Genomic DNA, 22,219 nt, shown 5'->3' on the forward strand with positions numbered 1-22,219 from the left:
TAGAAGATCCCCTCCTGTTATATGTTTGCCTTCATGCGAAGATCACTGGTGAAAACAACTTTCGTGTTGAGCTATATGCACAAAGTGCATTTTCTCTAATGTGACACTCCTTAAAAAGAAAAAGAGCATTGGTAGAAGAGAAACATATCCAAAGGGTATGCTTTCTCCTTCTTTGCTCTTGAAATGAATTATCTTTTCATTAGAAAAGAATAGATGGGAAATTTTAAAAATCAAGACCGGGCTTGGTGGCTCATGCCCGTGATCCCAGCACTTTGGGAGGCCGAGATGGGTGGATCACCTGATGTCAGGAGTTTGAGACCAACCTGGCCAACACAGTGAAACCCTGTCTTTACTAAAAAGACAAAAATTACCTGGGTATGGTGGTGAACGCCTGTAATCCCAGCTACTCAGGAAGCTGAGGTAGGAGAATCACTTGAACACAGGAGGCAGAGGTTGCAGTGAACTGAGATCGTGCCACTGCACTCCAGCCTGGGTAACAGAATGAGACTCCATCTCAAAAAATAAAAATTAAATTTAAAAATTAATTAAATTAAAAAATCATCTTTATCTAATTTATTTTTTATTCTTATGTTACAAAGGTAGGCTGTTGACCAGGCAGACTAGAAGAAACAAAATATTTTAAATCCATAGACTCAGATTTTAGCCTCAACTCCACCAAATGAGCTGTGTGACTTTGGACAAGCCAGTTAGGCTCTCTAAGCCTCAGTTTTCTTATTTGTACGATGAGAATAAAGACAGTACCTGACTTATGGAGGTGTCGCTATAACTTAATCAATAAAAGACAAATGCACTTTTCACAATGCCTGATACATAGTAAAGTTCTCAGTAACTGTAATTAGTGTTACCTCAATGTATGAAAGTACACATGCCAACAATCTGTTTACATATACTTACTGTAGGGCTGGGTACAGTGGCTCATGCCTGTAATCCCAGGAGGCCGAGGTGGGCAGATCACAAGGTTTGGTGTTCAAGACCAGCCCGGCCAACAGGGTGAAACCCTGTCTACTAAAAATACAAACATTAACTGGGCGTGGTAGCAAGCGCCTGTAGTCCAAGCTACTTGGGAGGCTGAGGCAGGAGAATCACTAGAACCCAGGAGACGGAGGTTCCAGTGAGCCGAGATCACGCCACTGCACTCTAGCCTGGTGACAGAGCGAGACTCCGTCTTTAAAAAAAAAATATTGTAGCCACCTAGGGCTGAAGCTGGCATTTTCCCTGAGCCTGCCAACAACAATTTTGATTTGATCTTGAAGTACCTGTAGATTTTTCTCTGGTTTATTAGAGGTGTTAATCATCACTAAACCCAATAAAAAGTCCTAGCAGACTCAGTGATAGTAAAACTTTCATGCTTCCTTTTTGTCAGTAATTATTATTCCTGCTATAAGGATAATAATTAAGCACAATATAATAGCAATGGAAACTCTGTCCAATGTTTCAGTTAGAAGGTGCAACTGTGTGTAACCCTATTGCAAATAGTAGAGTGAGTATAGCAGTTCCCACAAGTGTGGTGTAATAGATAATTTCCATCTAAAATTTTACTTGCCAAGATATAGAATTTCCCTTTGGCAGTCTATGAAGCTTTGGTTTTATTTTCCCAAACAAAGAAGCCTAGGGGTTATGGGTAACCCTACTTACTTTCATTACCTGGCAGAATTTGCAGGATAATTGTCCAGAACTAGTATATTAATTCAGACTTTCACGTTACCAACCCTTTTTTTTTTCTTCCAAGCTGTGGTAGGTTACCACTTTACTCTTATTCTTGGCCTTATTATTTGCATGAAGTACAGCAAGAATAGTTATTTCTCCACAGGTTTTTGGATTGGCTTTGATGAAACTCTGTTCCACAAAAAATCTTAGATTAAGACCTCTAAAGCCAGACTCAGCCATAGGTTTGTATCTTCAAATACCTGTGAGTTGGGTAATCCTTTCCTCTGAGGTTACAAGATAAATTCGGAGCTTCCAGACCTATTAGAAAGTGACATTCTTTAATGACCACAGGTAAGGAACCCTGTGGGAGGACTGTAGACAAGGTATGAAGGACTCATTTTTTTTTTTTTTTTTAGAGTGCTAGTCTTTAGAATAGTTCAGATTTCGAACTGTTAAATAACTTTGACAGGTTGTGTTTATTTCCCTTTCTTCTTATGTTCCTCCTCATATGGAAATTACAAAGTATGTTCCTGATCATTGTGCTTTGAAACCATGGTAGAAGCCACATGGTAACTCTTTTCTCCTATAAAGACTCTAGAGAGTCTTTACACCTAAGAGTGTGACATATGGCAGCTCTAAATACATGTTCCTAGCCGGCTTCCTGTCTTTATATTTTGAGAGTCATTTTGGAAGCATCTTGAAGCCAAAAGGACAGCATCCCGGCTCTGTGAGACGGTTGTTCCACAAGGGAGGTGGACTTATTAATGTCTGCAGGGGCTAGCTGTTCCCTCCATTCCAGCTGATTGCTGACTTTGATGGGGATATGAGACCACTGTCACCACATCTTTTGATTTTTTTCAAGAGAATACAGAATCTGGATTTGTATCCACAGCTTCCTTTTTGCTTTTGTGACAAAGTCTCACTCTGTTACACAGGCTGGAGTGTGATGATGGCAACAGAGCTCACTGCAGCCTTGACTTCCTAGGCTCCAGAGGTCCTCCCACCTCAGCCTCCTGAGTAGCTGGGACCACAGGTACACACCACCACACCTGGCTAATTTTTTTGTTTTTTGTAGACACGGGGTCTCACTATGTTGCCCAGGCTAGTTTTGAACTTCTGGGTTCAAGTGATCCTCCTGCCTTAGCCTACCAAAATGCTGGGATTACAGGCCTGAGCCACCATGCCCAGCCTGTATGACAACTTTCTAATCTTTACAAAACTCTGCAGCTCAAACAGAACACATCGAGGACCAAAGTTATTTCAAAATTTGAGAAAAATGTATTCGCCTTATAGTCAACTACACTTTTTCAAGATTTTAATGATTTCTTTCTTTTAAGATTTAGTTATATTTTAAATTGCTGGATTAGTTAATAATTTGTCACCTTAAACTATCCAGGCCAATGTCAGTCTGCTTTATCTGTTCTGAACAGGTCTCTCTGGTGCTGGAAAAACAACAATAAGTTTTGCCCTGGAGGAGTACCTTGTCTCTCATGCCATCCCTTGTTACTCCCTGGATGGGGACAACGTCCGGCATGGACTTAACAAAAACCTTGGATTCTCTCCTGGCGACAGAGAGGAAAATATCCGCCGAATTGCCGAGGTGGCTAAGCTGTTTGCTGACGCTGGTCTAGTCTGCATTACCAGCTTTATTTCTCCATTCTCAAAGGTAAGAAAAAAAATGGCACTACACACAATTCCCGTACACAGTGCAAGTACTCTCATACCGCTAGGGGAAGGAGTCAGAGAGGGAGGGCATAAGAATGTCTCCTTTCAATTTCCCGACTATTTCTTCCCCCATCACAGGCTCTCTCATTTCCTCTATTTAATATTGGTTATATAAAGAGAATTCCTTCCTTTCCAGATGCCAGGGCACCAGTGGACATAAACCCTTCCATGTTCACAATTATAAGAAACATTTGGTCAGAGTCAAAGGGAAGAAAAAGTTAAACAAGAGAAACTCTAAAGCTCTGTAATTTTAGTTGTCAGAAAAAGGATCTAACTAAAGAAAAGAGCAGTTCACAGCTGAAGCTTCAGGTTCTATGTGTTTAACACTGACATCACTGAGGTAGAGTGTCACTCTTCTTTTAAATCAGAAAATTTCTGGGAACCACAACAACATATGTAGCTCTGAACACATCCTTTCAATAAAATGCTCCCATATGCCAGTGCTTTCCTGCTAAGAGGGCCTGTTTTCCATGGTTTTTCTCTGAAAGTCCTTGAGAGAGCTGTGTTTACCAGAGTGAAATTTCTGGACTTTATCTCAAGCACTCTGCAATGCACAACCCCAGTGTTATCTCAAGGCTATTGAAAACAAAAGTACACAGTGTTTTGTGATTTAGAATTTCATCATGAAACCTCTTTTTATATTCTTAAATATATTGCTTTTCAGGATCGTGAGAATGCCCGCAAAATACATGAATCAGCAGGGCTGCCATTCTTTGAAATTTTTGTAGATGCACCTCTAAATATTTGTGAGAGCAGAGATGTAAAAGGCCTCTACAAAAGGGCCAGAGCTGGGGAGATTAAAGGTATGTGGATTGGCTAGTAGCATCTTTACCAGTTACTTAGGCTATCAGTCCCTATTCTGTCCTAGAAATCTTCCTTGAGTTTCAAACTCTTTTCCAAAATGGTATATAACATGCACAACTTTTTATCACATCATTCAATATGTCCACAGGCTTATTAAAATGTGGGGTTTTATTTTTAAGAATTGTCATCTCAGCCATATGTAATGAAGTTCAGAGAACTAAAATGGATATTTATATGTGACTGTGTGTGTAGAGGAGTGTTTCAGAGTTTTTCCTTATTATTGCGTTCCTTTTTGATTTTAATCATCTATAGAGGGCTTCAACTTAGCCAGCTGGATTTTGTTGCCAATTTGGGGCTTTCCATATTGAAAATACAACTATATATTTTCTTATTGCTAGAAGTCAAGGATGGCTGTTTGACATTTTCTGTTAAAATGTGAATTTTCAGTTTAATACATTATTCCAACATGTGTTTTGCCTTATTGATAACAAAGACTATTCTGTCAATAGAGATGCGATTGTCACCCATTTGTCTTGCAGGATTTACAGGTATTGATTCTGATTATGAGAAACCTGAAACTCCTGAGCGTGTGCTTAAAACCAGTTTGTCCACAGTGAGCGACTGTGTCCAGCAGGTAGTGGAACTGCTGCAAGAGCAGGTGCGTGAACTGATTGTCTTTTTTTTTTTAATATTTAATATAGTCATGAAAGACAATCTGTGCTTCTTTACTGAAGCATTGCTTTTACAGTTTTCATTTCAATTTTGTTTCATGTCAGAACATTGTACCCCATACTATAATCAAAGATATCCACGAACTGTTTGTGCCTGAAAACAAACTTGACCAAGTTCGAGTGGAGGCTGAAACTCTCCCTTCATTATCAATTACTAAGGTAAGTAGGTGCACATTGATTAAAGGAGAATCAGGCTTAGTATCAGTCATTATAACTTATTTACAATTACTCTTAACAATAAGTAAGGTGTAAATAAGGCGCACGTAATATCCACAAATAAAACACTCCTTTTTTGCCAAGTTTTTTAAACCTCTTATCTAAGCAGTCTCTCACCGAGAATTGCCACAAGGCAGCTGATCAATGCCATGTATGGAGGTGACTGGGGAAATAACTTCTATATTTGCACTGGACAGTTTTACATAGCTGCCATTGTACCAGTAAGTACATCTGGTAGAAAAATATAGCCAAACCAGGATTTTTGTGGATAAAAGAAAGAATAGTTAATTGTCAACTCAGTTGCACATTTGGGGAACAGATACAGCCTTACAATATTCAAATAAGTCATCTCAATACAAAATCTTTTCATCAGTGTTTCACAGGAAATTTCCAAACTGAAATCTCTCTGGCCCTTAGCTCATGGGTTAGCATAACAGGTGGGAACACAAAACATAGAAGGTTCTACCCTCATCCTGCTGTTAACTGAATAAGATAGGACTTCCCTGGGTCCAGATACCTGGAAAATAGCGCTTATGAAAATGCTCAACTACTTTTTGTGTTTCGCAGCTGGATCTCCAGTGGGTCCAGGTTTTGAGTGAAGGCTGGGCCACTCCCCTCAAAGGTTTCATGCGGGAGAAGGAGTACTTACAGGTTATGCACTTTGGCACCCTGCTAGACGGTATGTTTTTTTATTGTTTCTTACTCTTTGTTGTTAAAGGGAAAAAAAAATCTTTCCCAGAAGTTTTACAGGAGAAGGAAATATATTTGGATCATTTATAGTGTGCTCCATTCTATTATGTTTAAGCTTCCATTTTTAGGATTTTTTGGTTGTTCTCAAGGGTTATTCCTTTAAAACTAAGGAACTAAAAAAATGGTTTTAAAGCCAAGAAAAACACAAGTCTGTTTCACCTCCACCTGCTCTTTGCTTGTGCTGATATTCAGAAGGCAGTACATAGAAGTACCATTGCCACCTGCTAGAGACCATCCTGGGGCAGTCAAGATGAGGTCAGCACATGTTGCTGACCTCCATGGCACCCCCCACCGTCCAGGTTGCTCACGTCAAGCTTTATTGCAACAACGGCTTTCCTTGGTGCATGCTAAAGTATCAGTGTTCATGCCCACACAGGAAATATATTAAAATGGCTTCTTCCACTACACTCTAACAAAAGAGCATTAAATCAGCTTTCTGGGCACAGGCTGAATGGCTTTTAGAAAACCAATCTGGTCAAGCTCAGAAGCATGTGTCATTGAGAAGATTTCCGGACCCTTCCATGATCATTTCCTTCCTAGAACTAACTGCCTGAGCTTATCAAATATAACTTATCTATTTCAAGATCTTGAGGGAATGGCTGCTAAGTGGAGAAGGAGTGGGGGTAGAGTCACACTGAATTTGTAATACTGAGCAGGGTTCCAACCCTTTTAGGAAGAAAAATCAAACAAGATGTTCTCTTTTGGGAAAGATAATCATATCTTGTGTATGCGCCTTTGCCTGGGGATTGGGGCCTGAAGTCAGAATCAGAACTCAAAGACTGATCATCACAGGTCCTCTTCCCTTATTCTTTTGCTGTGACAGATGACACCCCACAACCTGAATTCTTCACTTCTCAAATTAAATACTATTCCCCAAAGACACTTAGTTTACTTCTAGCTTGCTTTAACAACAACAATAATAATGCATATCTCTATACCGTGTCTGTGTTTTCAAAACATTTTCTCAGGCATTATTTCATTTTGATCCTCACAAAAGCGCTAGAAAAAAGGCAGCAATTATTATCCCACTTTACAGATGAGGAAACTGGCCTCAAAGTAAGTGATTTGTTCAAGTTCATGACATTCATAAGTGAAGGCCCAAGACCAGAGTTCATAATCTTAGGACTCCTGTCCCAGTGCTCTTTCCATGCCAGGCTGTTCCCCTGATGTCCTTTCCAATAGAATCTGCAAAGCCTGGCAGTCTACAAGGAAGGCTGACCTTTATCTTGATGTCTTGATTTTGACACATGCTGAAAACAGGCTGCATGAAGTTAAGGTCACTGGACTTATCAGCTAGCCATGAGCAAGAGGTTGATTTTGAGCATGTGAACCAGAGCTGTGGCCAAAAGACAAGTGAGCCACATTGAAAGAGGGGCCTCAATACAAATAGTGCTGTTAACAAGGGCTCATTTCATGAAGAAAAATACCAGGGTGGTGGAAGTGGTTGCGGAGGTCAATGTTAATGGAAATCAGGGGTCCTTAGCCTGGGATCTGGGACTTCAGGGTGGGCTAACAAAAAATCCTAGAGACAAAGTTGGTTTGTGTTTTGATAAGGAAAGGAGGGAGCATTTTCCTGGGTATGGAAATAGCACAACATCTGGTCTTGAACCCTGCTGACAGAGCCACACTGGAGCCACAGGAGGATAAAGGGATCTACATGGCTTACAAGTGTTGCCTCACTCAATTCACTAGTACTATGGAACTAAAGCAACCTCCCAGACAATCTTCATCTGAGGTTAATAGAGAGGAAGGAAACATTTTTCCCACTTAAAGAAGAGTCCATAAACTGCGACAGCCCTACTGATACCAAGAACTTTGGTGGCTGGAGTGATGCAGCAGGATCTGTTTTTCTGAGTACAGACAGACCCACAGATCCACATAGCAAGTGGCACATGGCTAGGGGCTTGACTTGGAGACACAGGAAACACACCCTTTGGGGACTCCCATAAACACTTGGGTAGGCTTTGAAAAGAACTGGGCTTTCCGCATGAGCAGGTAGGGACTTGGAACTTGTAGGCTTCAAGTATTAGTGGGAAGGTGACCATATTCATATCCCCCAGCTGGTGGGTTTGGGGGGATAGACATCTGGATTACATGGAAACTGAGAGCAATAATAAGTGCTTCATCCACCTCATTGTAGTGAGCATCAAATAAGAAATGAGTCACTCCATATATTACTCAAGAATCTACTTTTATATCAATGTATCATATCACTTTATTTTGCACTGGAAGTATAGTTCCAGGGTTGTCACAGACATTTTAATCATAAATGTCACATCTAAATTTAAAAATGGAACCACAAGCTTGGGTTGACTGATGGCATCCAAGTAGGATTGAGACAGGGCAGCCTTGTGAGACTCCCTCATTTAACAGCTATTCTTCCACAGCTCTGACTTTCCAATGTAGGGTGTGAGGGCACTCCGCATGTATCACCAGCACTTACTGAGCACCAATTATGTTCTGACACTTGAGTTTGACATAGATTATGACATTTAATCTGGATAATACCACAGTAAATATATTTTGTCCACTTTAGAAAATATCTATTAGAAACGTTACATAACTTAATTTGAAGCCTAGACTTAAATCTGGGTTGTCCTGCGTCTAACATTGGTGCTTGTTCTGTTGGGCATATTTTCATGTCTTCTAACCATGTGGGATTCTAGGATGTTCTAGGGCAGTTTGCTTCTATACCTGGCCCCAAAGCCTAGTTTGTAAACTATTCAACAGTGGTTGTAAGATCCCATGTTTGTAAGAGAAAATTTCCTGGTGAAGCTAGAGGTGATATTAACATGTTATAATTATTTTAAAACAGATGTCTCTTCCCAGTGGAAGGAAAAATAAATAAATAAATAATTAGAAAATCAGATAAACATCTGAACAATGCTTTGGGATTGTATTGAACAACATTCTGTAGAAGTTCTGATTTCACCAGCATTTTGCTATCATATACTCTCTGTTTTTTAAAATAGCATGACAAAACTAGTATATTTGTATGTTGTACATGTAAAGTGTCATAACAGTAATTTGCTCCATGACGTTGTTGCTGTAAGATTCTTTTGGTGGAAAGCTGAAAATGTTTCTTAATTATGTTTATATTTCCCTAGGTATGGTGCTTCCCGGTATGTACTTTAACTTTCCAAGTAGCTAAATTATGATAATTATATGTGCTACATTAACTGGAAATGGTTAAGAATATAACTAAAAGAAAATCTACATTAACCAGTTGGAATCACTATTAGTTTATGATCCAACCAGTTATAGTAAAATAATACTGTATTTTTCTTTTCACTGGAGTCCAAACAACAGGAAATTTCTGGATCAGATGTAGCTATTGTGTATAATGTAGTATTTGGCTGAAAAAAGTAAACTTGTTTCTAAATTATCATTGCACATTTTGTTCCTGAGTCTTTTATATTTATGATCTTCTTCCAGTGCCTGTTGATCTCATTTACTTTAACAAATCTGGAAATTTTGTTCTATGGTGTTTACAAAAGATTTTAAGTTGAGGAAGAATAAATCAATCAAAACAAATGTACCTGGTTGGATTGTGTAGGATTGTACTTCATTGGTTTGTAATGTATGATTATGCATGAACTTAATTTCAAGCCATTGTGATTGCTAGTTATAGAACTGGGAGTAAATATACATTTGCTGTGACTGTAAACTTCTGCATTGTGCAAGAATGAAAAGGTAAAATTCTGAATGTCATCTATTTTTGGTATTGCTTTCGTCACTGTTGTTTTTCTTTTAAAAAGCTCAATTAAGCCATAAAGTATAATTTAGGTTTTGCACAGAAACAGTCCCAAACAATGTGAAGCAGATGTACAAGGCTAACACAGAAGGCTTGAAAAGTATTGAAAGCAAAAGAAAAATCATCCTATTGAACAATAAATTATCTCTTGGACTTACTGTGGTTGAAGGACCACAATATTGTTTTTCAAAATGAGATATATCACAATAAAATAATCAAGGCAGTTCCCACCAGAGTTGAATGAAGCACATGAAGGAAAAGACTGAAAGTTGAAGTCAAGGTTGAAAGCCATGGGTGATGTTTCAGCAGAGTTCAAGTATTACATCTTAGTAATAGTTGGATAAGTTTATGTATTAGAAAAGTTGATAAAGATGATAGGGAAACTACAGTAAATCTGTGTATACACACATGGAGTTGTAGCTACAGGCTTATAAGATCAGTTGGCATTACGACTTGGCAGAACTCCTTTCTATAATATCCCACAGATTCACTTCCTTATTGAGACAGTCTTGTCAAGGAGTGTTAGTTAGTCATTTCAGATTTTCAGTCAAGGCCAGGATAAAGGTATAATATAGGTTACATTGGTGAGAAGTCTAGTGGACATGAGGAGGTGGCTGCAACAGTGAAATATCCTTTGGATTTCAAGGCAGAATACTTGATGGAAGGCAGCATTACAGGCATGTTGCAGGCAGCGCTAGCTTCCTTTTGCACCCTGCTCTATGTTTTGCTTTGCATTTTGCTTTAATTCACTTTACTTTATTTTGGCTAAGTCATTCTTTATAAGCAGAGGCAACTATCATGGTCTTTCTTTGAGCAATGTGGTCAGTAAGCAATCCACAGAGAGCATAATTTCCAGCATTTCTGAAGGGGTTATTCTTTGTTAGCCTCTTTCCCTTTTCCTCAACTAGACAATGCAGTGGATTTAATTATCTTCCATCACCAACCTCCATTAACATAGTGCTGTACAGTCTGCCCCATGCAGCAACCCACAGAGATACATATTAGCCTATTTTCCAATGAGAAAACTGAGTTTAGAAAGGTTGAGTGACGCACAGTAAATGGAAGAACAGCTGACTTTGAATGTAGTGTTCTTTGCAAAGGACTTGGCTGCTCTAATTGCCCAAGAACGTTGAAACAAAGAGTTATTTGAATGACAAATCATTGCCTTCTGTACACAGAATCTAATTTGTGGTTTATAAAAGGTCTCAAAGTATATTGCAGGATTTTATGATAGACTGTATTTCTTTATTACCAGGAGTTGCTGTTCTATTTCCCATTATATTATTTAGGTTCTAGTAACCTTTGAAGAATGTTTAAAAGGTGCAAAGTGATATGCCTGGAAAGTTTAGTTTTTTATCTGCTAGGGGGAGTCTTATGCCCCAAAGGAATAGAATGCTAATCTTTAACTCTGTCAGAAGCCTTCTAAATGCTGCTTTGAAACGTTAGGTTTAAATGGCTTCATTAATATATGGCACATTCCCTGAAGTCCATAAATAGCTGCATTTGTTTTCTCTGGAGTTAAATATTTTCTTTATTCACCTTCCTTTCATTCCCTTCTGAATCTTGAACTTGGGAACTCCCAACAAAATTGTCCCTAATATTCTTTTGTGTTATACACTTAACCGTGAGCCCTCATTTTCTCATCTGTGAGTATAATTGAGAGACTAGCATATTTGTGAGGGCATCATTGTAGGAGAAACACCATTTTGTAAATTTTTTTTTTTTTTTTTTTTTTTTTTTTTTTTTTTTTTTTTTGAGACGGAGTTTTGCTCTTGTTACCCAGGCTGGAGTGCAATGGCGCGATCTCGGCTCACCGCAACCTCCGCCTCCTGGGTTCAGGCAATTCTCCTGCCTCAGCCTCCTGAGTAGCTGGGATTACAGGCACGTGCCACCATGCCCAGCTAATTTTTTCTATTTTTAGTAGAGACGGGGTTTCACCATGTTGACCAGGATGGTCTCGATCTCTCGACCTTGTGATCCACCCGCCTCGGCCTCCCAAAGTGCTGGGATTACAGGCTTGAGCCACCGCGCCCGGCCCCATTTTGTAAATTTTTAAACATTATCCAGAATTATTGAGAATTGAGATGTTTTTAGAGAGACAAATTTTATTCTTTTAAGCCCCACACTGAAAACCAACTACACTTTTAACTATCTTATTTAGAAACATTTCAAAATAATCTTACTTTAAAAAAAAAAGTATTCACTCATAAAAAGAGAAAGAATATGTTAAATATAAAGAAACTTAAAAATGACTCTGTCATTATTAATTTTACCACTTATTAAACTGGGCTCTAATGTAATGGTGCCCGGAAGATTGAGAGGCCTGTGGGATTGTTGGCTCCCACACTAAAGAACTCCCATAACTCTGTATTTTAGTTTCTGCATTAGAAAATTGTATAGTCAGGATTCTTCAGAGAAACAGAACCAACAGGATCTGCATCCCTCTTTAGGTAGACATGCATATAGAAATTTATTTATTAATATATTTAAATGGATTAATATATATGCGTATATTAATTTTATACATGTATTAATTTTATACATATATAAATTATCTTTATTATAGAGCTTTATTTCTACATATTATACATAGATATCTATATGTAATATATAGATATGTAATATATCTGAATTATATAATATATCTGATATATATGTGTGGATTACTATATGTTATATATAGATAGCTACATACTATGTATCGGTATATAATACATCTCTTTATCACACACACACAAACACACACACACACACACGACATAAAGAGATTTATTTTTAAGGATTTGGTTCATGTGATTGTAGAAAATCTGGCAAGTCCAAAAACTGGAGGCTGGAGACCCTGAGAAGACCTGTGGTTCAAGTCCACGGGCTGTCTGCTAGCATAATTCTCTCCTCTTCTGGGGAGACAAGTCTATTTTCTACTTAGGCGTTTGACTGATTGGGTAAGGCCCACTCACATTCCGAAGGGTACTCTACTCAAAGTCTATGATTTAAATGTTGAGCCCATCTAAAAGGTACCTCCACAGAAACATCTAGAATAATTTTTGACTAAATATCTGAGTACTGTGGCCTAGCTGAGTTGACATGTAACATCAACCGTCACAGTTTCTATGTGTGTTTTTTCAGTAGTTTTCCTATCACTTCCTTTGCGGTCAAGCTGTCATTTGACATTTCTTGCTGCTGAAGATGTAACTTCTCTGAATACCACATTCAATGCCTTCTCATTTGCTGTGCTGTATACTGAGAAATGAGAACACCCTGTTTATTTAAATCCTCTTAAAGCAAGACTCAGCATAATGGTGAGAGGGGCTCACACTCCAGAGAAAGTACATGTGAATTAATAAATGACTTGATGTCATTTTTCACCCCTTTGTGATTTCTGACAGATGATTCTCAATTGTGGTTGTGCTAGCAAGACCTGTGATTCCCAGATAGGTGAGATTACCAGTCTCTTCAAAAATATTTAGGAAAGAGGAAGCAGAAGCAGGGAAAAAGGGTGATTTTATGCTGAAACCATCATGAACATCAGGAGGACTGTTTGTTTGGGATCCCAAAGATTAGTGGATTTTGTTTTGTTTGTTTTTTTGAGTCTTGCTCTGCACCCAGGCTGGAGTACAGTGGAGTGATCAGGGTTCATTGCAGCCTCAAACTCCTGGGCTCAAGTGATTCTCTTTCCTCAGCCTTCTGAGTAGCTGAGACTACAGATGCATGCCAACATGTCCAGCTAATTAAAAAAAATGTGTATACACGCACGCGCGCACACACACACACACACACACACACACACACAAATATTTGGTAGAGATGAAGTCTGGCCATGTTACCCAGTGCTGGGTTTAAGCCACTGCACCTGGCTGAAAATATATTTTTTACAAGTGGATGAGATGGGTATAGAAAGCAGTTAGAATGAATAATATCTAATATTTGATAGTACAAGATAATTTAACTGTATATTTAAAAATAATCAGGAGGATAATCGGATTTTTATAACCCAAAGGATAAATGCTTGAGGTGATGGGTACCCCATTTACCCTGATGTGATTATTATGTATTGTACGCCTGTATCAAAATATCTCATGCACCCCATAAACATATACACTGATTTTGTACCCATGAAAGTTAAAAATTTTAAATTAAAGAAAAAAGTGAATGAGGTTATTACCCAGATTGTAGTTGATTAATATTAAAAAAAGATAAACACACACTGTCATAAGTAACTTATAAAAAAAAATACATATTCTAATTCCCATAGATTAATATCAATTATCTGATTTTTTTCTTTCTTTTCAATTCAGTGTGTTGGTATGCAGATAGAGCCTAAACAGGTGATGGAATAAGAGACTTGCCTAACGTTTTTACAAGGTTTATTTCCAAGAAAGACTAGAGAGTTTTGTTTTGGTTTGTTTGGCTAACTTAATTTTATTTAATTGGATTTTGGAAAATGTTAAACTCCCTACTGCATTGAGGTCAGGACTTAGATTTGAAAAGGGAACCCACAAAGAGGCATTTCCAAAGTTAGATCACTTATAGAGGCCACCTCCATGATTTGAAACTCAACCCATTTTTCACATATGCTCCATGTGCTTTGGAAAGCCCTTCAAGGACTTGTCATCTTAGAATCTGGAGAAACTGGTGCAGTAACACAACTACTTGGATATGGGTCTTAATGCTTCTTGAAGGAAATGTTTGGAAGGGGCATTGTGTACTTTTGAATCATGCTCCAAGGAAGCCCACCTTGTATCTAGTTTTAATGCATCACTTGTCTCTTTCCACAGATGGCGTGATCAACATGAGCATCCCCATTGTACTGCCCCTCTCTACAGAGGATAAGACACGGCTGGAAGGGTGCAGCAAGTTTGTCCTGGCATATGGTGGACGGAGGGTAGCTGTCTTACGAGACCCTGAATTCTATGAACACAGAAAAGAGGAGCGCTGTTCCCGTGTGTGGGGGACAACGTGTGCAAAACACCCCCATATCAAAGTAAGTCACAAAACCTTTGGAAGGACTTTCTTGATCTAGTTCAACTGAGAGGAAAAATAACTCTTTTTAATTCATTTGTAAAGGACGTGGATAAACTGGGATTAGATGGAAGAATGTATTTCTAAGGTAAGCTTGCAGGTTTTGCCTTTGGAGATGTTTTCAGAAAGTTGCAAAGGAATGTCTTTCTGTTTGAGGGCTGGTCTCAAAGATCTCTTGAGTCCTCAGATTCTGCGATGGCTGGCGTCCTCAGCTAAATGGGGCCAGATAAGTAATTTAGTCTGACAATCTGAGTAGAGGAACAAAATAGCTGTAGCTGTGCACAAAACCATAACCTGAGCTGGCAGCCCTGTTCATCTTGAAAATGGACAAGGAAAATAAATATCTTCATACAGATTGGGCCCAACTAAACACTGGAACAAGAACGAGTTCTTGCTCTATGGCTAGTGAGGGGGTCAATAATATTCTTTCAGTAAACAAAAATCAGCACAGACAGTGGCAGAGTTTCCAGAGGGAAGATACCACATTTTTGTTAGTGGATACTTTTAAGATTGAAAAAATGTATTCATCTGATAGGATCAGGTAAGGTTTGTCCTGCCTAAAGGCAAAATACACTAACTCCTCAGATTCCTTCATAGGTTCTAATTGCTGTTGGTGATGGGGTGGGATGGGATTTTATGAAGTTGCTGACTGTGGTTCACTTCCCATAAAGAAAAATAAGTGAAATTGGATGCTAAAGCCATCCCTCATCCAAGATAAGAGCAGTAGGGTGGAAATGAAAAAAGTCATATATTACTATATGACTTCTCAAATCTCCCAGCATGTCCAGTTCAGCATGTTCACAGGAAGAGAGAGCATTTATCAGGCCCAGGAGACTCTAAAAAGCCTGGGATTGGACAAGGCATGCCCTGTCTCTGAGCAGTTTCCTTATTTACAAAAGGAGAGGCCAGACTGGGCACAGTGGCTCACGCCTCTAATCCCAGTACTTTGGGAGGCTGAGGCCAGTGGATCATCTGAAGTTGAGAGTTCAAGAAGAGCTTGGCCAACATGGTGAAATCCCATCTCTACTAAAAACACAGAAATTATCTGGACCTGGTGGTGGGCACCTGTAATCCCAGCTACTCGGGAGGCTGAGGCACGAGAATCACTTGAACCCGGGAGCCAGAGGTTGTGGTGAGCTGAAGTGCCACTGTACTCCATCCTGGGCAACAGAGCAAGACTTTGTCTCAAATTAAAAAAAAAAAAAAAAAAAAAAAAAAGGAGAGGCCAGATGCAAAATAACTGTAAGGTCTCTTCTAGTCCCATGAGCCTGCAAAAAGATACGGCTTCTTTTGGTCTTTGTTTTTGTTACAAAATGTTCCAAGATAGGAAAGACCTTTTAAAGGCCCCTGTTTGTGGCCTCTGAAGGCCTTCTTTATCTGAATACAGAAGGTCAATGGCAAGCAAAGCAGTTTTTTCATTATTTTTTTATTTTTATTTTTATTTTTATTTATTTATTTATTTATTTATTTATTTTTTTGGAGACAGAGTTTCGCTCTTGTTACCCAGGCTGGAGTGCAATGGCGCAATCTCGGCTCACCACAACCTCCGCCTCCTGGGTTCAGGCAATTCTCCTGCCTCAGCCTCCTGAGTAGCTGGGATTACAGGCACGCGCCACCATGCCCAGCTAATTTTTTGTGTTTTTAGTAGAGACGAGGTTTCACCATGTTGACCAGGATGGTCTCAATCTCTTGACCTCGTGATCCACCCGCCTCGGCCTCCCAAAGTGCTGGGATTACAGGCGTGCACCACTGCACCCGGCTATTTTTATTTTTTGAGATGGAGTCTCGCTCCGTCTCCCAGGCTGGAGTACAATGACAGAATCTCGGCTCACTGCAATCTCCGTCTCCTTGGTTCAAGTTATTCTCCTGCCTCAGCCTCCCATTTAGCTGGGATTACAGGTGCCTGCCACCATGCCTGGCTAATTTTTGTATTTTTAGTAGAGAGGTTTTTACCATGTTGGCCAGGCTGGTCTTGAACTCCTGACCTCAGGTGATCTACCCACCTTGGCCTCCCAAAGTGCCAGTCAGGCATGAGCCACTGCGCCCGGCCGCTGCTTTTTCATTTATTGGACACAACTATCCACCCTGCAGATAAGCATCTTTAATCTTAATGTACATCAAAATCAAAGTCATCTGAACAGTGTTTCTCAAAGAAGCTGTCAGCCAGTCCTTGAAATTGCTGGACACAGACTGAGAGCTGCTGGAGGAATATTGTGTAATGGGCTGTACTTATATCTCTGATTATTTCTTTCCTGATCATAATCATATAGCTTTGGGAATTTGGGGGGATTTTATCTTTACTCAGTGACTGAAAGAATAGTAGCCTTTGGTTATGGTTATGTCAGCTCAGATATTTCTACCCTTCGAGTCTGATATTCACATACATATGACTAGCACTAAAAAAAACCTGAAGAGTTTCTTAAGTGATTACAGGCATGCCTCATTTTATCATGTTTCACAGATACTGCTTTTATTATTATTATTATACTTTAAGTTCTGGGGTACATGTGGAGAACGTGCATGTTTGTTACATAGGTATACATGAGCCATGGTGATGTGCTGCACCCATAAACCCCTCATCTACATTAGGTATTCCTCCTAATGCTGTCCCTCCCCTAGCCCCTCACCCCCTGAGAGGCCCCAGTATGTGATGTTCCCCTCCCTGTGTCCATGTGTTCTCATTGTTCAACTCCCACTTATGAGTGAGATATTTACGGATATTGCTTTTTTTTTTCTTTTCTTTTTTTTTTTTTTAACAAATTGAAGGTTTGTGTCAACCCTGCACTGAGAAACTGTGCATTCTATTTTCCCAGCAGCATGTGCTCATTTTGTGTCTCTGTGTCACATTTTGGTGATTATCACAGTATTTTTAGATTTCTTCATTATCGTTGTGATCTGTTATGGTGATCTATGATCAATTATCTTTGATGTTACTGTTGTAATTGTTTTGGGGCACCACAAACTGCACCCATAAGATGGCAAACTTAATTGATAAACGTTGTGTGTGTTCTGTCTTCTCAACTCCCCCATCTCTCTCCCTCTCCTTGGACCTCCCTATTCCTGAGATACAACAATATTGGAATTAGGCCAATTAATAACCCTGCAATGGCCTCTAAGTTTTCAAGTGAAAAAAAGACTCACACATCTCTCACTTTAAATCGAAAGCTAGAAATGATTGAGATTAGTGAGGAAGGCATGTAGAAAGCTGAAATAGGCCTCCTGGGCCAGTTAGCCAAGTTGTGAATACAAAGGAAAAGTTCTTGGAAGAAATTACACACCGTGAGCAAACAAATGATAAGAAAGCAAAGCAGCCTTATTGCCAATGTAGGGGTCAAGGGAAAACTTCCCCTTTGCCCCCTGAAATTTTACTGAAAAGGCAACTGACAAGAGGCAGATTAATAAGAGAAGAGGCATCCAGATTTATTAGTGCACAAGGGAAAAATCGCAGAGTGATTACTCCTTACCCCCGATGGGGCAGAGAAGCTTATATACCATCCTGAGATTATAGAAAAAATGAGAGCTCAGAGGATGGCCAAAACCAGGTTATGGCAGTAAATCAGGTTATGCTGGTAAGGCAGGTTGTGGGAGGGAGATAAGAGAAGGCCTAGCTAGCAAAGATGGTCTTGTTACATAGATGAAATTTTAGAGGTAAATGTTTCTTTACCTGAGAGTCTCAGTTAAGGTTCCTAGATCTGGCAAGGGAAGGCCCTCAGAGAAAGCCTGGCTGCATCAACATACATTTTCTCTTCAAATGCAAATGTCCCCTACAAAAGGCATATTTTTAGCTATTTTTATATTCCAGCCCTTCTGAATAGCCATCTTGAACTATGTCAAGGAAATATATTTTGGGGTGAAATATTTTGGTTTCCTTAATGGATATGGAGAAGGTTTGAGTGGTCTTGTCCAACTAGTCACAACATTCCCGTAAGCCAGAACACCTGATCCAGAGCAAAGCCCTAACTCTCTTCAGTTCTGTGAAGGTTGAGAGAGATGAGGAAGCTGCAGAAGAAAAGTCGGAAGCCAGCAGAGGTTGGTTCATGAGGTTTAAGGAAAAAAGCCATCTCTACAAAATAAGAGTACAAGTTGATGCTGCAAGTGCTGCAGGAGCTGCAGCAAGTCACCCAGAAGATCTAACTAAGACAATTGATGAAGGTGGCTACACTAACAATAGATTTTCAGTGTAGAAGAAACAGCCTTCTACTAGAAGAAGATGCCACCTAGGACTTGTATAGCTAGAGAAGTCAATGCCTGGCTTCAAAGCTTAAAAGGACAGGCTGACTCTCTTGTTAGGGGCTAATATAACTGGTGAGTTTAAGTTGAAGCCAAGGTTCATTGGCCATTCTGAAAATCCTAGGGCCCTCCTAAGGATTGTGCCGAATTTATTCTTCCTGTGTTCTTTAAATGGAAAAACAAAGCATGGATGATAGCACATCTGTTTACAGCATGGTTTACTGAATATTTTAAGTCCACTATTGAGACTGACTGCTCAAAAAAAGACTCATTTCAAAATATCACTGCTAATTGGCAGTGTGCCTAGTTACCCAAGAACTTTGATCAATATGTACAAGGAGATTAATTTGCTTTCGTGCATAACACAATATCCATTCTGCAGCCCATGGATCAAAGAGTAATTTCAACTTTCAGGTCTTATTGTTTAAGAAATACATTTTGTAACCATCCTTTTCTTGGGGTTGTACTACTGTCCAATGAATGCATAGTGAGGGCAGTACTGCTAACGCTTAAACATCACACTCATATCAACTAAAACTCTGCTTTATGTTGGTGCAATTTTGGAAAAAAATTTCGAAGAAAAAAATACGTTTTGTAAGGATATAGCTGCTCTAGATGGTGATTTCTCAGATGGATGTGGGCAAAGTAAACTGAAAACCTTCTGGAAGGGATTCATCTTTCTGGATGCAATTAAGAACATTTGAGGTTCATGGAAAGAAGTTAAAATGTCAACATTAATGGGCGTTTGGAAGAAGTTGATTTCATCCCTCATAGATGACTTTGAGAGGTTCAAGACTTCAGTGGAAGAAGTAACTGCAGATGTGGTGGAAATAGCAAAAGAACTAGAATTAGAAGAGGAGCCTGAAAAAGTGACTGAATTGCTGCAATCTCATGATAGAACTTGAAAGGATGAGGAGTTGCTTCCTATGGATAAGCAAATAAATCAGTTTTTTGAGGTGGAATCTACCCCTGGTGAAGATGCTCTTGAAATCACAACAAAGGATATTATGTAAACTTAGTTGATAAAACAGTGGCAACCTTTGAGAGGACTGACTCCAATTTTGAAAGAAGTTCTACAATGGGTAAAATGCTATTAAACAGCATCTCATGCTACAGAAAAATCTTTCATGGCATAAAGAGTCAATTGATGTGACAAACTTCATTATTGTCTTATTTTAATAAATTGTCACAGCCACCCCAGGCTTACGCAACCATCACCTGAATTGTCAGCAGCCATTAACACAAGGCAAGACCCTCCACCAGCAGAATGATCACAACTCTGAAGGCTCAGACGATCATTAGCATTTTTAGCAAAAACATATTTTAAAATTAAAGTAGGCTGGGCATGGTGGCTCACACCTGTAATTCCAACACTTTGGAGGCCAAGTGGGTGGATTGTTTTATCCTAGAAGTTTGAGACCAGCCTAGGCAACATGACAAAACCATCTCCCTACTAAAAATACAGAAATTTAGCTGGGCATGGTGGTGCACACCTGTAGTACCAACTACTCACAAGGCTGAGGTGGGAGGATCACCTGAGCCTGGGAAGTTGAGGCTGCAGTGAGACACAATTGCATCACTGAACCTGGGCTATAGGAGTAAGATCCTTTCTCAAAAAAAAAAAAAAAAGAAAAGAAAAATTAAGATATATTACATTTTAAAGACATAATGCCATCGCACACTTTGTAGACTATGGTATAGTGTAAATATAACTCTCAAATGCACTGGGAAACCAAAAAAATTGTGTGATTCCTTTTATTACACTATTCACTTTATTGCAGTGGTCTGGAACTGAACCAGCAATGTCTCCGAGGTATGCCTGTATTTTTTTCATTATGCCTTACAATGTATGTTGGCAGATGGAACTCATAATTTTAGAATTTCTTAGAAGCCAGGGAGAGTGGTGGCATGACTTGTGGCTTTGACAATATTGTCAGTAACTCTGTACCTTTAAGTCATTAGAAGAACTCGATAAACATTCCCAAGTAGCCAATGGTGAGAAATGAGCCTTGGATAACCAGAGAGAGAAAGCCACTAACCCTACAGACACCATGTGCAAAAGTAAAAGAGACTGAAGAAGATCATTGCATGTACCAAACAAACAAGTTTTCTTGGCAAAATAATTCCCTTTGTTTTGTCCTTTTTTTTTTTTAGCACTCTGAAACCCACAGAAACACTTTAATATAGGTTTTTAGAACCTCATAGCTTCTAACAGTCATTACTCCCAAAAGTATAATCCTGGGTCTTATTCTTTTTCCATGTGGCACTGGGAGTGATATTTGCCAAGAAAATAGAGTCACTAGGAAATGGTCTGCCTTTGTTACAGAGCTTATCACCAGTGTCACCCTTGACCTTCCATTCAAGGCATCCAGCCCTCTCTTTGGTGTCACAAAATATAGAACCATGTGCCATTCGCTCAGATGAAATCATCAGGAGGAGCAGGTGAAACTGGTAGAACTAATGCTTGGTGGAGCTCTATTGACTTTCATCTATGGCTCCCAAAGATTTTTCAAGTAGTAATTATTTCTCACAATGCTCTTGGTGCAGTAACTAAGAATCATTACTCCTGTTTTGCATTCTACATTTTCTTGTACAAACCAAGAGAACAGAATATGACTTCTCAATGAAAGACAGGAATGAGAGTTTTATAGCCTTTAGCTCCACAGTGAAAACCATATGGTTAGTTACAGCAACAGAATCACCTGAGGAGCTTTACAAATTACCCATGACTAGATCCATCCTCACAGATTCTCATTTAATTGGCTTTGAGTCAGGTCTTATTGTTGAGGGGTGGGTAGTTAAAGCTCTCCATGATTCTGATGTGCTGTGAAGGTTGAGAACCATTGAATTAGATAATTGGAGCTGTTTCCTTTATGGCCCCACCTGCGTATGTCCTGCAAGTACCTCAAACTCAACCGTGTTTAACCTCTCCCCAAGCCTGTTCCCCCTGCTATGTCTCCTATCTCAGTGACAGCTTCACCATCCCGGTGGTGGCCTGTGGCCAAAACCTGGATGCCATTCTTGCTTCTCTCTTCTCCACTTGTTCATTCAGTCACCAAGTCCTGCCAAATGTAGCTTTCAGGTATTGCTTGAATTTGCTCACTCCTCTTCTGTTCCATCTTGAGTCAGGACATTTCATTTCTTCTCTGCCTCTTTTCTTACTCCCGCCTAATCTCGACTCTTTAGCTAAAGTGAATTATTCAACCTTTCTTTGGAAACCCCTTTATTAAGATATGATTTACTGCCAGGCCCGATGGCTTATGCCTGTAATCCCAGCACTTCGGGAGTCCGAGACAGGTGTGTCACAAGGTCAGGAGATCGA

General features: G+C 39.4%; 1 protein-coding gene and 1 non-coding gene across 4 annotated transcripts in view; both read left to right on the forward strand.

The window, feature by feature from the left end:
* Positions 1-22,219, forward strand: part of PAPSS2 (3'-phosphoadenosine 5'-phosphosulfate synthase 2) — a 254,574-nt gene that overhangs the window by 209,132 nt on the left and 23,223 nt on the right. For 2 of the 3 annotated variants that reach the window (XM_074382526.1, XM_074382528.1), the window contains 7 exons: positions 3,099-3,334; positions 4,058-4,196; positions 4,737-4,855; positions 4,974-5,087; positions 5,712-5,823; positions 9,002-9,016; positions 14,424-14,629. In XM_074382526.1, coding sequence (XP_074238627.1) covers positions 3,099-3,334; positions 4,058-4,196; positions 4,737-4,855; positions 4,974-5,087; positions 5,712-5,823; positions 9,002-9,016; positions 14,424-14,629 — 941 coding nt within the window. The remainder of the gene's footprint in view (positions 1-3,098; positions 3,335-4,057; positions 4,197-4,736; positions 4,856-4,973; positions 5,088-5,711; positions 5,824-9,001; positions 9,017-14,423; positions 14,630-22,219) is intronic. The other variant, XM_074382527.1, reaches the window with a different exon arrangement.
* On the forward strand, positions 19,341-19,466 carry LOC120362579 (U4atac minor spliceosomal RNA). The gene has a single exon (XR_005578438.1). It is a non-coding gene; the product is annotated as a U4atac minor spliceosomal RNA (small nuclear RNA).

Source organism: Saimiri boliviensis, chromosome 12, assembly GCF_048565385.1.
Source record: "Saimiri boliviensis isolate mSaiBol1 chromosome 12, mSaiBol1.pri, whole genome shotgun sequence".
Taxonomy (NCBI): domain Eukaryota; kingdom Metazoa; phylum Chordata; class Mammalia; order Primates; family Cebidae; genus Saimiri; species Saimiri boliviensis.